This window comes from Chenopodium quinoa, unplaced genomic scaffold, assembly GCF_001683475.1.
Source record: "Chenopodium quinoa cultivar QQ74 unplaced genomic scaffold, ASM168347v1, whole genome shotgun sequence".
NCBI classification, from domain to species: domain Eukaryota; kingdom Viridiplantae; phylum Streptophyta; class Magnoliopsida; order Caryophyllales; family Amaranthaceae; genus Chenopodium; species Chenopodium quinoa.
The window spans coordinates 134,541-149,253 of NW_018743066.1; the positions used below are offsets into that span (position 1 = coordinate 134,541).

The following is a 14,713-nucleotide window of genomic DNA, read 5'->3' on the forward strand; positions in this document are numbered from 1 at the left end:
AACCAATTTTGGTTCCCAAATGTACTCATAACGTTTGCCCAACCTTAATCAAAACTATATTTTGTATCATTTTTTTAGGAATTTACTCGTATTTTAATGAATAAATACATGGTAAACACATGTGCATTAGAGAACATAAATTTCAAAACGTAATAAATTAAATAAAATGAAACAGATGGTGTATTTCTTTTATCTCCAATGAAACAAATGTATCACTATCACAAGACTTGTGTTGTGCACTTGTGCTTGGGGGCTAAGTTGTGAATAAGAATGACAATATTAAATGAATATCCGCTAACTCAATCCACCCATTTTAAATTAATAAACGAAAATCTGAATTAAATTGATGAAAAGCGGATGAAGCAGATTGATTAGATGTGGATGATGCTCTACTTTACCCAGTAACCATTCACTCATTCGTTTAACATATATTAAAAAGTTTATCTAAGAGGATAACCAATTATGCCCACACCATAGCAATTTGTCAAGAAAGAATACCAAAAATGTTTGGCTTCTTATTGCTTTCTTAAAATGCCAAAATTTAGGAGATAGTTTCATACTTTATCCATTCCAAATTAGTTGATACCTTTACTCTATCACATTTGTTAATGTACAGATTTAAGCATTCAATGTAAATGTCTCTAATTATCAATAGGTAAAAGTTATGAAAAAAAAAATCAATATATTGAAAATAAACATAAAGAAAATTTTAATAAGATTGCCCATGATTATGTTTTTTCTAATCAACAAATCACAAAGCTACTCAAAGTAGAATATGTGAGTAGTGTTGAGAGTCAAAATGTGCAATCTAATTTTAAACATATACTTTGTATGAAATAAGTATAAGGTTTTTTCAAAAATGACTCTGATTATGGTGTTGGGTTTTTTCACAAGACTCTTGGATGTTTCCTTTCCTTTTTAAATACAAGTATAAAAAAACAAAAAAATATTTGTTGGCAAAACATGTACCCCTTATGAAGATTAATTCCAGTTTTGCAGCGTGATAGATCACATCATGCAGCTTCTGGGATGGGTATGCAAGGGCATGACCGGTCAATTAAGACTAACCATCTCCTCCCCGTCACTAACAGAACTGCAACTGAAAGCAGGACTGGAGACTTAAGAGCCAAAATGACTGAATATTCAAAATTCAGCATCTGCCTATTTCTGCCTCTTGAAAATTTTACCTAAGTAAGACTTCAGCACTGCTTGCACGCTTTTGCTCGGTAGAGCTTCAATGCTGGCCATTAGCTTCTCATATATATCAATCTCGTATTCAGAAAAGATGTCCTACCATAATACAATTCACACCACACATAGTTAGATGATAGGAAAAGATTAAACAATGACTGTGCATGCTATCCTATATTATCATTCAATACCTGAAGATTGATATCTTTATAGAGGGACTTCACAGCATCGACATTCACTGGGTCTGCTTTCCCATAATTTTCCTGTAAAACGAGACCTTGATCATTATCAAGCCAAGATGTGTTTGCATTAATTTTAGCACTATTTGCATAAACATTTGTAAGAACTTTATAAAGAAACAGTGTAATTACACATAACAATTTCTTCTGCTCCTCATTGCAAACTTCTAAAGCCTTCACAACCAACCAAGAACACTTGAATTCTTCAATGTCTGATCCAATCTGATGCAATAAGAATCAAATCATACAAGTTTTCTGGTAGCCACAGAATAATTATCACTTTACGAACTCACCTTGCCAATCATTTCAGGATCACCAAAGCAGTCTAAATAATCATCCTGCCAAATCACGGAAGAAAGAAGAAAAAAATCATTCCTTTTGCAAACTAGCATTGTAGATTCCCAAATAACATAATTATAGCAACCACCTGTAGTCCCAATCAAATGTTCCAAGTTACTCATTTAATAAAGGAGCTCAATGTCAGTACCAAGCAAAGAATGCATCATACAAACAACTCTTTCCATTCAAAACCTATGGATCATATATAATATGCCTGAATCATTTCTTTATAAACTTTCAGCAAATTGTGAATGGGGAGCTAAGGTAAAGCCCTGAAGGAGAGTTATTTATTGACAATGGTTAATTTATCCCAAGCAACAAAAAAAGAAGGATCACGATGAACAGCAAATTCCTAAATAAAGATCTTTATTAACTTCTAGCTTCGCACGTATGGATACCTGTACTTGGAAGTAGATGCCCATCTCAAGAAGGATGTCTTTCACGTCATTGTAATCATCCAGCTTCTCACCTAACATGAGCAAAGCACATGCAAACTACACAGGAATCACAAAGTAAAATGTTGTCAAGTATCAATGTGTGCATAATACAAACAGGAAAGTGCAAATGCGTCCAGAAATACTATGGATGAGAAGCTAAGAATATATTTACTAAAGTATTTATAGCACCAAGCGTTGCATGATTTTTTTCATAAATTCCCAAGCTGATACCATTGTCGGAAATGCAGATTATAGTTCATGCATACGGCTAAGGTTACCAAATTCACATATTATCAGCAGTTGAAAACCAAGATTAGTAGCATGGTCCTATATGAGCAACAATATGCATAAATTTCAAATGACTAAGATTATATTGAGAAGGGTCCCCCAATTTGAATCCAAAGATGGTAGCATGGAAAAAAAAAATTAATACCAAGAATACTACCAGAAACAAAGAGATGAGTAATTATTACCAAAATCCATGTATTCTTCCATCATCTAGAATAGAGTTGGTGAGAATGGGTGCAGTGAGTAATTTTGAATAAAATTATAGGTCATCTAGGTCACTAAAGCAACATCGTTACAAAAATAAAACAACAGGTGGTTCTGGTCCTGCATTTGCTGAAGAAAATAATTAAAAAAGAAACAAGAAGACTCAGCTGCACAAGTACACATGGATTTCCAAGAAGGATTATAATAATTCCCGATAATGACATAAAGATTCCAAAATTTAATCAAGGTTTGCAATAGTTACATTAGGCAGCATTCAACTGCTTCCAAGCAGCTCATCAGGCAAGCAAAACAAAAATTCATGCTTCTTAATCAGTGCAATGTGCAATCAGAAGCCTAATTAGGGTAATAATGGAAATGAAGAGCAAAAGATATTCACATGATACAATTGCACATGAATCAAACTCATTATTCATTAAATCACTGCAGAATTCGCTAGTGGAATACAAATACAAGCAACACCAAGTCAACACTATGATCAACTCTAAGAATGTTTTTCACTTGATTTTTTACTTACTTGAGCTTATTTTTCTTGAACTTGAATATTTATTCCGAAACTTTTGTACTTGTTAGGGGATATTTTAGATGAAAATTGAACTAGAGTAGCTTTAATTATTCCACAACTTATTATCCTTAAAATAAGGTGAGGAGAACATAGCCTAAATGCCAAGGAATAAATCTACAATATATAGAGTGAGGACAGAATGACAGACATATATACTTACTGGGAGATAAAATGTCCCATATGCAGTCTTGTACTTGCTGACACGTCGCTGACTGCAAGCAGCAGATATTACCATGTCAAGGAAATCTAAAGCAAATTTACATGATGGTGAAAACAAAATTAACATGAACATGAAGCTGGAAAAAATTAATAACATCAAAGAATATATAATTAGATTCAACCAGAAGCATCATGAGTGCCATGACTCACACGAATTATCACTGTAAGATTAATCTATCAACGGTATACAGATATTAATTATAAAAGGGGGTACTGCTTGGTTGGATCTTTACTGGCATCACTTTTGAATGTAATGTGCCTCTCCTTAGCTCACAAAGGTTACTTCACTAGATTCAGAACAATCTTCATTGGCACTTTGGCAGTAAAAGATAACAACGGACAACTTTGATAAATGATAATTACTATTGCACCAGTAAATACTTTGAGATTATCAAGATTGAGATTGAAGTGATTTTTACTCACAATGCTGGAGTGAATTTTGACAAATCTTTCTCCCCCTCGAGTGTAATTAGCAGATCAATCATTTCTCCACAAGTTGTTTGGAACTCTACCTATGAAAGAAGATGCAATAAAAAGAAAGAAAAAGACTATTCATACTCCGTATATGCTAATCATGTATTTATGTCACTGCACGCATAATCTTTGAGAGAGTGTTATATACGCCTGGGTGTACGGTGCACCCATGAGTATTTTCAAATTTGTTCTCATTTGATGATTGTTATTCATTTAATCATCAAATGAAGAGCAAAAACTAGCCGTGGAATTAGTTGGGGCACAGTGCACCAGGGGTGTATATAACAATTTTTATAAAACGAAGACAATAATAGACATTGACCTCACTGAATAAATCAAGGAGATCTGCATAGTAAGGTTGGTCCCTAAAGTATGTCCTAAGAATCCTGTTAATATGATTCCAAAGAAGAATGCCATCATTCACAGCGATCATGCCAACCTGCCAACAAATTTAAAACATAAACACTTGCCTTAACAAAAGGAATTAAAAAAAAAAAAAAAAAAAAAAGCAACGCTATTGAATTACAGCAAAAAAAAAAAAACCTTAGGTAATCTAAACCAACAAGGACGGCCACGCCTGGTGTGGGAATTATCCAAAATATCATCAAGAACAAGAACACAGCCCACCAGCTGCAATAATACAAACATGAAAAGGACTATCACATTTAACATACTCAAAAGTCATATAAGCAACTGATCCCCGAATCCGGATTAGCCTAGAGGGTGAACTGGGTAGAACACCAAAAAAAAAAAAAAAAAAAAAAACATATTTATGCAAAAGTTTTACAATAATGAAGAAAAAAGGTGTCTAGTGATGTTAAAGCTTAAAATAAGTCGAATTGTTTGTAGCAGAGGTACTCTGAAATAAAGAAATCAGAAATGTGACTGTAGACACGGAAATTTTATGAGTGTCATACATTAAATTAAATAAATTAATTTGGGTTAAAATCATATGAATGATCCATTTTAATTAATTTTGGCCCACCTAAATAAATAATCTGAATTAATTAAATAAAATTCGGGTTATAAAATAAATTAAACAGACTAGGTTAAAAGACTTTTAAGTCATAAAATGGGCCAGACCTACTAAGTCCACTCAAGGGGTCTCATCTCCTATAAATACACCGTTCCTCCATCATTATTCCAAGAGCTCATAAAACTCAAACGGAATTCCCTCTGAAGTAAGTCAACAAGCATATCAAACTCGTGCCGACTTGTTCAGACACACTCAAACATATCTGAACGGGAATAAGCTCCAAAGCCCTCGTTTAGGTGTATTCAAACAAAACCCTTAAATACAGGTTGACATCATCAAACGTCACCCTACATTCAAACTCAAGTCGACGTCATCAAACGTCAACCTTCAGGTGTCACACACGTGTCATCATCAAGCTAATCAGAGGAATTAGTTTATTTTATTATAAACTTTTATACAGAGATTGTACCCAAAAATCACATATTAATATAAATACATTTGTTACTTTATTTCCCGTCTTCATTTATTTAGACTCGAAATTTGTGTTTACAAGTTGGCACGCTCGGTGGGACAATTTTCGCTCTTCATCTCCAATCTTCAAGTCTCAAAACTCGTAGAAATAATGGGGGCATGTCAAATTTGCTTTCAAATTCTACAAAAGAAAAATTTTGAGATCAAGTTGCATCCGACATCAAATCTCCGCAACGAGTCTCGAGAGGGCATTTGTTGACACCGAAATTTTGTTAATTATTAGGTGTCAATATATGTATGTAAATAAGGAGATAATATCAAAAATTATAAGATATTTATCTTTAGAATCTCATAGATGAATATCTTTTGCTCTGCGACACTCTATATAAAAGGTCTCAAGGCCCCGTACTATAAACAAATATCAAACCCTAACCCTTTGGAGAGAGGAATCAAGAGATCTACAAGAGTTGTAATCCACAAATTATCAATGAAATAATTGTTTACATATATTTTCTACCTCTTTATTTATATATTGCAAGTTTGAATTTTTTTTATGGTTTACAGTGACAATTAAAGTGCCTTGTTTCGGTGTTATTTTTTTGTTTTCAGTTTTCTGAACTCTGAAGTACAGTCAAATGTCAATTCCATAAGTTTGACTAATTTTCAATTCTACAGTGATACCGAACGGATTCGTATAGAAATGGATGAATAAAAAAGAATGGCATACCCATTGAATGCACCAGCCAAGAACAGAAGCACGGAAACGGCCATCTTCTGGGATTTGTTTCCCGTCATTTAACAATTCATAGGTTTTAATCAGAGACATCCCCCGATTCAATTTTCCTGAATCAAAAATTCATTAGAAAAAATAAATAAAATTAGAGATCAGAAATTATAATACGACTGAAAACAAAACCACAGAATCCCGTTGAAAAATGGAAAAATTGTACCTCCAGGAACATTATAATCCAGCATCTGTTTGAAGAATGAGAAAGCGTTAATTAATTAAGAAGAAGACAAACGTTAAATATTGATAAATAGAATTACAAGAAAACAATGACCTGATGAAGCCATTGACGGGAGACATGGTCATACTCAAAAGCAGGATCTTTTAGCAATTCCGTCTTGAGTAGTTGATATACTTGCTTAAATCTTTCTCTCTCATCTTTTTCTCCCTCCATTTTAGATATAATTGCACAAAGGTTGAAAATTGAATTAGCAGATCAGCTAGGTGAAATATAAAGTCAGAAGAATAGTGTAAATACAAAAACAAGTACGAGTAGTAAAGTTTCAAATGTTAATAAGGTAGGTTCTCTCTCTCAATTCAGTTTTTAATTTCCTTTTCTCATATTTAGGCCATGTTCTCTTCACTTTAATTTTGCTGAATTAAAATTATTTTGACTGAACTGAAATTATTTTTGCTGAACTGAAATTATTTTTGCTGAACTTAAATTTATTTTTACTGAACTTAAATTAATTTTACTGAACTGAAATTATTTTTGCTGATTTTCTATTATAATTCTTCTTTAAGAAAACTGAATTTTACTGAACTGAACTTATTTTTACTGAACTGAAATTAATTTTACTTTCCTCAAAAAAAAAAAAAAAATTTACTTAACCAAACTTATTTTTACTGAACTGAAATTATTTTTACTTAATATTATTTTTTAAAGGTGAATAGAACAGGGCCTTAGTTCAGTTCAACTCAGTTCAATTAATTAGAACACGTCTGTATTCAATCCAAAATTCACCCACTACCATTTTTTAAAAAAAAAATAATAAAAAAAAAACTAATGTTAGGTGATTTTCAGCATCAATCCATCAATAACCATATACTAAAAAAAACACCAATAATGACACGTATTATCAATGATATATCAATGATATTTACTATATATATATATATATATATATATATATATATATATATATATATATAGAAGCATTAAAAACATTATTTAAAATTATTTTAATCTTTATTATCTTTATATATTTAGCTACTATGGATTTTCTTATATGGTTGAAACATTAGAATGTCAATTAAGCATAATATTCCATGTTTCATTATGTCGAATACTTTGTTTTTGTCAATGATAAATTGAGAAAATTTATATATTATATTCTAACAATTAAATATAACATTATTCGGTAATAAATAATATGGAGTAATAATAAACGTGCATTGCATGGGACCTAACCTAGTATTGATAAATTCTACAGTGCCTTGATTGGGACTACACTTGGTAGAGAAATTATGTAATACCCCTCGTGATTGCTTAAAAAAGGATTTAATATATTATATATATCAACAAGCTGCATTCCTGGGATGTTCAGTTTAATTCAATTTAGCTCCAATCAGTGTTGTTCAGTTCGATAAATCAGAACAGGCCCTAACCACCTATCACGATAGCTCACTTTCATCAGCCTGATCGCCTACCGGCCCCACAACATCGGAGCGCCACGCCTTGCTGCTCTAACCGCCATATCCATCCCCTTGATATGCATAACCCTAACTATCAGGAAGGGGATTTTGAATTCAGATCTTGAACCCTAACTACCCTAGAGTACGAATTCTGATCTTCTTTTTCTTCTAGCGTTTCTCATGATTATGCTTGTTGAAGTTTCTCTACTCATCCTCATCAATTATACGGAGTTATCAATTCATCCTTATTTGTGTTGATAACATTGAGATACCCATTTATTTTTCAGGTTTCCGGAAGGTCCGCTTCTCCATGTTATCACGTGTATAATTGTCCTCTTCCAGCGAGAAATTTTGGATATGGTGGTGCTGGTTGGGGGGGGGGGAGTAGGAAGGGGAGGATGAAGGAAATTTAAAAGTGGTTGCAATGGTGTACTTTTTCCCTTCCCACGCCTTGATTCGGCCCCCTTCCCCTTCATATATGCCTTGATTTCGATAAGGGTTGTGGTGGTTCAGAGGTGATTGAAAGAGGGTATGGGAGAGACGACGAAAGGCACGAGGGAACTACAGTTTGGGTGCGGCGGTGTTGACGGCCAGCTTGAGCCGATGGTGGTCTGGGGAGGTGGTTTGGTCTGGGGGTGGTGGTTTTGAATTGTTAATTACTATTAATTAATTGTGCCATTATTAATAGGAAAATGATGCCTTTTTCTTTTTCGAGGCATTAACTCAGCATTTATTTTTATTTTTTTTTTAAGCAAAAAATATGAGTTAACCTATTGGTGTAGGTCACCACTAGAATTTTTATGTACAACCAAGATTTGAGTACCTTAGTTGCAATTTCTAAAACTTCAATACTCTAATTGCAACTTTTGTCAAACATTAGTACCTTGTATTTAACTTTACTATGGAAGATTACTAGAGTTTGTTGTTTGAACCAAAGTGAAACCTTCAAAAAAAAATGAAAAAAAAAAAGATTTTTTTTAATATTTTTTTTTTTCTAAAAAACACCCCAAAATCCCAAATAATCAAATATATCACTTGTTGAATTCACCATTTTTTTTTTACGAAATTAAAATATACCACCCCCAAACATTAAGGGGGTGTTTGGTTCATTATATTGGAATGATTTGGTATGAAATCTCTTAGGCCCTATTCACTTCACCTTAAAAATATTAAGTAAAATTACTTTCAGTTCAGTAAAAAAAAGTTTAGTTCAGTAAATTTAATTTTAATTCAGTAAAAATAATTTCAATTCAGTAAAAATAAGTTCAGTTCAGTAAAATTCAGTTTTTTCAAAGAAGAATTATAATAGAATATCAGTAAAAATAATTTCATTTCAGCAAAAATAATTTCAATTCAGTAAAATTAATTTAAGTTCAGTAAAATAATTATAGTTCAGCAAATATAATTTTTTTCATTAAAAATAATTTCACTTCAACAAAAATAAGGTGGAGTGAACGGAGCCTTAATAGAGAATTATGAATTCTAAAACCCATATTATACTAAACTTGTTTGGTTTTAATGTTGGAATGAACTTAATAGTGATTGTGAATATTAGGAGGGGAGGTGGGCATGGATTCCATTATTCCATATGTAAAGAGGAGGGAGTAGAGCCCTTTGAGATTCCATACTGGCACTTGTAATGTGAAATTTTTTCTATGGAGGCGAATGCACGATGCTCCGTGCATCCGTTTTCTCTTTAGAAACGCGGAATGAACATTCTGTTGTTCAGTAAAGAACATACATTTACTAGATGAAGCCCATACGATGCATGGTTTATTAGTATTTTTTAAAAAAAATATTTTCATATTTATGTGATTAAATTGTTATTATATAAGTTTTAAAATATTAGATAAAATTCCTAATCTCTAAAGATAATATTTCGTATTTAATTAATTTAAACTTTAAAATCTCATTCGTCAATTTTGCTTACGTGGCATTTAAATTATTTAATTGTAAAAGAAATTAATAATTTCTTATTTAATTGGCTACAACTTAAATTTATAATCCTACATGGCGTGCTAAGAAAATTAAATCCTACGTGACTCTCTAAAAACTCGGGGAAAAACTCCCCTTTATATATATATATATATATATATATATATATATATATATATATATATATATTAGATTTTGTAAAGAAGATATAGCTATTTCATAAAGAACATCACATATAGCTGTAATGTAATGAACATATAGTTGTTTTATAAAGAACATATACCTATTTTGTAAAAAAAAAACATCCAGCTTCATGTTCTTTATATGTATATCTAAAGAACATCCGTAATATTAATTAAAAACATGATAATTAGAGGTGATCAACTTTGGCCCGACCCGACCCAATCCAGCCCGAAAATAGGGCGGGTTTAGACAAGCCTAAAAATGCATTTTTAATTAAAAAAAAATCCAAACTCGCCTGAAAAAACCCAAAAAGCCCACTACATTTTCCCGGTTTGACACGAGATATTTTGTTAAGGCCCAGCCCGACTCGAATTTTTTATCACCTCTAATGATAATATATTGTAATGAACATTATTTTTATTCAACCACCATAATCTAAAGTCAAAATTCAAATAATATTTCAAAATAAACAATTAACATATGTCACAAATAAAAGTACATTATTCTGATAATCAAAGAACATGAAGATAAAAAAACATTATTTAACTGCACTTTATGTTCATTACAATTTTATAATATGTTCTTTGCAATTTAACTGAATGTTCTTTACATTTCTATACAATATTATTTACAATTCTATAATATATTATTCTCACTTAAATTAAATGTTCTTTATATTTCTATGCAATGTTCTTTCCGGCCTCCTTTTTCTCTCAAAAACCCTAGCCTCCAGTTGAAATTTGAAGGGGCTTCCATCGATTTTAATCGGTGGAAAGCCCCAATCCTTGTTTCTTTATTGTTTTTTTAGGTTTATAATAATACTTCCTCCTTTTGGGAGGAATTTTTCTCCCTCGAAACAAAGGGTTTCCGATCTCTTTTGAAAGACAAGGGTTTTCGACCTCCTTCGAAAGACAAGGTTTATCTCCTCTTTTCGAGGGAGAAATTTCTTAGTTTTGAATACATGGTAGCAGATCTGCTGGATTGTCGTGAAATTATTTCGTTGGTGAAAAAGTTATCAAGTTTTCGAATACAAACAGATGAATCAGAAGGAAAACATCCTCACGGCTACAAAGGATCATTAGATTGTCTCTCCAACAAGGCTGTAATTTTCAGCGATATAAGCGGGAGATGCTCCGCAGTGCAAGATCTATTCGACGATCGTAATTTTTATGAAGGAATATTCTATTTGATTCAATATCTTATGTATTTGTTAACGTCGAATATTTATTGTAGATGTCGTATGACTTTTAATTAATGAAATATTTTTGCTTTTTTAAAAAAAAAAATGCAATGTTCTTTCCGCTTTTTTTTAGAACAGATGCACCATGTGGATCGTGCATCCGAGCGGATGCACGATCCATGCACTTCCTGTAATGCGCCGCGGATTTACAATATTTAATTGTCAACCGGGGTACATAAAAGTTTTTGTTTAGGGAAATCATTCCCCTAAAAATTGAGAAACCGAGGCTGCAAAAAATAAAAGAAAAAAGAAAAAAGAAAAAAAATGAGCGCATAATTGAGAGATTATAATCACAAAATTTATTTGAGAATAAATAAAGGATAAAAAGGTGGATGAAAGATAAAAATAAATCTGAAAAGAAAGAGCAAGAAATGGGGAGCAGCAGCACAGAGGTTCTGAATGGGGAAAATGGCGCAAGTCTTTTAAACTCGGTGGACGCATTCCTATTTGACTGCGATGGTATGCCTTTCATTACTTACACTTTTTTTTTTTTTTTTATTTAACAGTTTTAATTATCGCGTTTGTGTTTGGCAGGTGTAATATGGAAAGGTGACAAGCTCATTGATGGCGTTTCTGAGACGCTTCAATTTCTCAGGTCTCAGGTATATATTTTTTTAATAAAATTTCTTATTCGATTCTTGAATAATTTGACACATGACACAATTAAGAATCTGAGATTTCATTAATGGCAGGGAAAGGCGCTGGTTTTTGTGACTAACAATTCCACCAAATCAAGAGCTCAATATGCCTCTAAATTCCTTTCTTTGGGCATTTCTGTTTCTCAGGTATTTCTTCCTTTTTTTTTTTTTTTTTTTTTAAAAAAATTTTATTTAATACGAGTAACTTTTTTTTTACTTATTCGGATTTTGAATTACAACCCTTCAAATTAATACGAGTATTGTAATTATTATTTGGGCAGGATGAGATATTCAGCTCCTCATTCGCAGCTGCTATGTACTTGAAATCCATACAATTTTCTCCGGATAAAAAGGTCACACCCTATTACACTATTGTTATACGGTTGTGTTATGAAGTTCAGCAAATATAATTTTGTTTCGGATTTCTATTATTGTATATCTATTAAGTAAATTATTATCATAATTATCAGGTTTATGTTATTGGTGGAGAAGGCATTGTAGAGGAGCTACACCTTGCTGGCTTTACATCCCTTGGTGGCCCTGTATGAATTCTATTTTTCTATTCGCCTTGCAATTCGCATACGTATATTTATGGATTATACTTATGGATTGTACATTGATCTTGTCACAGGATGATGCCAATAAGAAAATTGAACTCAAACAAAATCCGTTTTTTCACCATGACAAGACTGTAATTTAACTTCATTTTGCCACTTTTTTTTTTATTTTTTTTATTTTTTTTTATTTTTTTTTATTGCTATTTCAAACACCTTCAATTCTCTTTTTATTTAGTTTTTGTGCTTTGCATTGATTTGCTTTTCAGGTTGGAGCTGTTGTGGTTGGATTGGATCAGTATATTAACTTTTACAAGCTCCAGTAATTTTTCTATGCCTTGTTTTTGCTCTTTATTATGCATTTATACAATGCCTTTCTGTTTTATGAATTAGTTACTTGCTTTTATGATCACTTACTAATCTACTTTGATCACTTCTTCACTTACTCCCTTGATTTACAGTCTGTATAGGACCATCAACTCATTTTTTTTACACAATAATTTACCATCTGGTAATATTACTTCTACACGAGCTGTTCTGTTAGACACCCTGGTTTGATCTAATTGCAAATTACAGCACCTGCAGTAGATACCTATTGTTGGATGTTGACTCAAGCAGATCTTGCTATTTGTCTCACAACCTGCTTGCTGTTAATTTTAATTAGTCTACTCCTGCAATGGGCGATATTTACTGTTTTTTTTTTTTTTTTTTTTTTTTTTTATCTGAAGGCTTATTTGACATTTAAAGCATCTCCTCATACTCGGTAACAAATAAAAGTTCAATTATATCAAAATTTGCCAAGTTCACTGCTTGCTTTTTTCTTACCTTATATTTGAGCTACTCTGCTTGAGATGTATTCCCTGATCTCCTTTGTTTTTTCTGTTAATTGACAGGTATGCAACTCTTTGCATTCGTGAGAATCCCGGATGCCTATTTATTGCTACCAATCGTGATGCTGTGGGACATATGACTGATTTACAAGAATGGCCCGGTTTTCTTCTTTCCTTTCTATGTCTCTTTAAATTTCCACAAGAAATAATTTTATACAGACTAATTATATAATATGACATCTGATCTTTTATTCTTCCTCAATTTTGGGTTGCAGGTGCTGGATGTATGGTTGCTGCTGTCTGTGGCACAACTCAGAAAGAGCCTGTTGTGGTCGGAAAGCCATCAACATTCATGATGGACTTCTTGCTAAAGAAGTAAGTACTTTTTTTTATTAAATGCAATAGTTCTGCATAATGAAGATTGAACACATGACCTCCAGCCCCTTTCATGTTGTCCTGAATCATGAACAGCCTAGTGCGGCTTAGTAGTACTGCTGGTAGCATTGCAATATGTATATTAGATTATTTGAATGCTGCGTTTTGTATCCAGATTCAATGTCGACACCTCCAGAATGTGTATGGTGGGTGATAGATTGGATACTGATATTCTATTTGGACAGAGTGCTGGCTGCAAAACACTCCTTGTTCTCTCCGGTATAACAACTACTTGTTTTGATTGCAAATATTGTATCATATAAAAATTGTAGAACAAACGAATTTTACATTTGTGGTCATTTCTTATGGCACTTTTACTGCAGGTGTGACGTCACTGCCTGCTCTTCAGGACTCAGCAAACAACATCGTGCCAGATTACTACACAGACAAGGTGTCCGACTTGCTACAACTATTGGGACCGTAACTATATTACATTTCAGCAACCAGTGGACCTGCTCCTCCCAACCCATGAAGCCACTTTCTTCCATGTTATCATGTCAATCCATGTCCCAGTTGTTAGTCTTGCTATTGGAACTCTATCAAACTAGGTTTACCAAAATTGTGCGGTAAGCCACAATATTATTTAGCCTGAAAGTATGGATTATTTCTCTGTTGTATTTAACCAGGTCATTTGCTTTAACCCTTCTACTTTTCCTTGATATTTGGAAAATAAATTGGTGACACTGTGATGGAGTATTGACTAACTCTTGATTGCTCAATTAGCATTTGGATTAATCTGGGTCCTAATTGTCTACTTCAATGTGCTGATATCTTTCGACCTTTATTTCTTCTTTAAAGCCAACTAAATCCGCTCTTCATTTTATTACTATGATTATTTCTTCTTTAGGCACATACGAGCTAGAATGAATTTTGCTTTTGGATTAGCACCCCAAGCAAGATATTAGAGCTTTCAAGGGGTGTATTTGCTTCAACTTTTAAAAGTTCATTTTAAATAAGTTTTGACTGATTAGATTCATTAAGTTCCAATTACTAGACCCTTTCTGGTTCGGTCAGGCTGGTTTAGCTTGACTAGGGTAGGTTGGGGATATAGGCTA

At 32.6% G+C, this 14,713-nt stretch overlaps 2 protein-coding genes across 3 annotated transcripts; one reads left to right on the forward strand and one right to left on the reverse strand.

Annotated features, from left to right (window-relative positions):
* Positions 1-685: 685 nt before the first annotated feature.
* Positions 686-6,696, reverse strand: LOC110731198 (farnesyl pyrophosphate synthase 1-like). Of its 2 annotated transcripts, XM_021911034.1 has the most exons (13): positions 6,483-6,696; positions 6,372-6,396; positions 6,149-6,264; positions 4,518-4,604; positions 4,297-4,413; positions 3,924-4,012; positions 3,442-3,493; positions 2,168-2,263; positions 1,724-1,768; positions 1,563-1,652; positions 1,383-1,454; positions 1,188-1,290; positions 686-1,099 (listed from the first exon to the last, which is right to left on the reverse strand). In XM_021911034.1, exons 1-13 carry the CDS (start codon positions 6,600-6,602, stop codon positions 1,014-1,016), a joined length of 1,098 nt encoding a protein of 365 aa, XP_021766726.1. In that variant the 5' UTR covers positions 6,603-6,696; the 3' UTR covers positions 686-1,013. The 2 variants fall into 2 exon arrangements, with proteins under 2 accessions (XP_021766726.1, XP_021766727.1); XM_021911035.1 differs by having other exon boundaries at positions 686-1,290; positions 6,483-6,694.
* Positions 6,697-11,375: 4,679 nt separating this feature from the next.
* LOC110731199 (phosphoglycolate phosphatase 2) lies at positions 11,376-14,412 on the forward strand. The gene is made up of 11 exons (XM_021911036.1): positions 11,376-11,660; positions 11,736-11,803; positions 11,894-11,986; positions 12,121-12,192; positions 12,310-12,381; positions 12,471-12,530; positions 12,663-12,715; positions 13,287-13,384; positions 13,499-13,598; positions 13,774-13,877; positions 13,982-14,412. Exons 1-11 carry the CDS (start codon positions 11,534-11,536, stop codon positions 14,080-14,082), a joined length of 948 nt encoding a protein of 315 aa, XP_021766728.1. The 5' UTR covers positions 11,376-11,533; the 3' UTR covers positions 14,083-14,412.
* Positions 14,413-14,713: the final 301 nt, after the last annotated feature.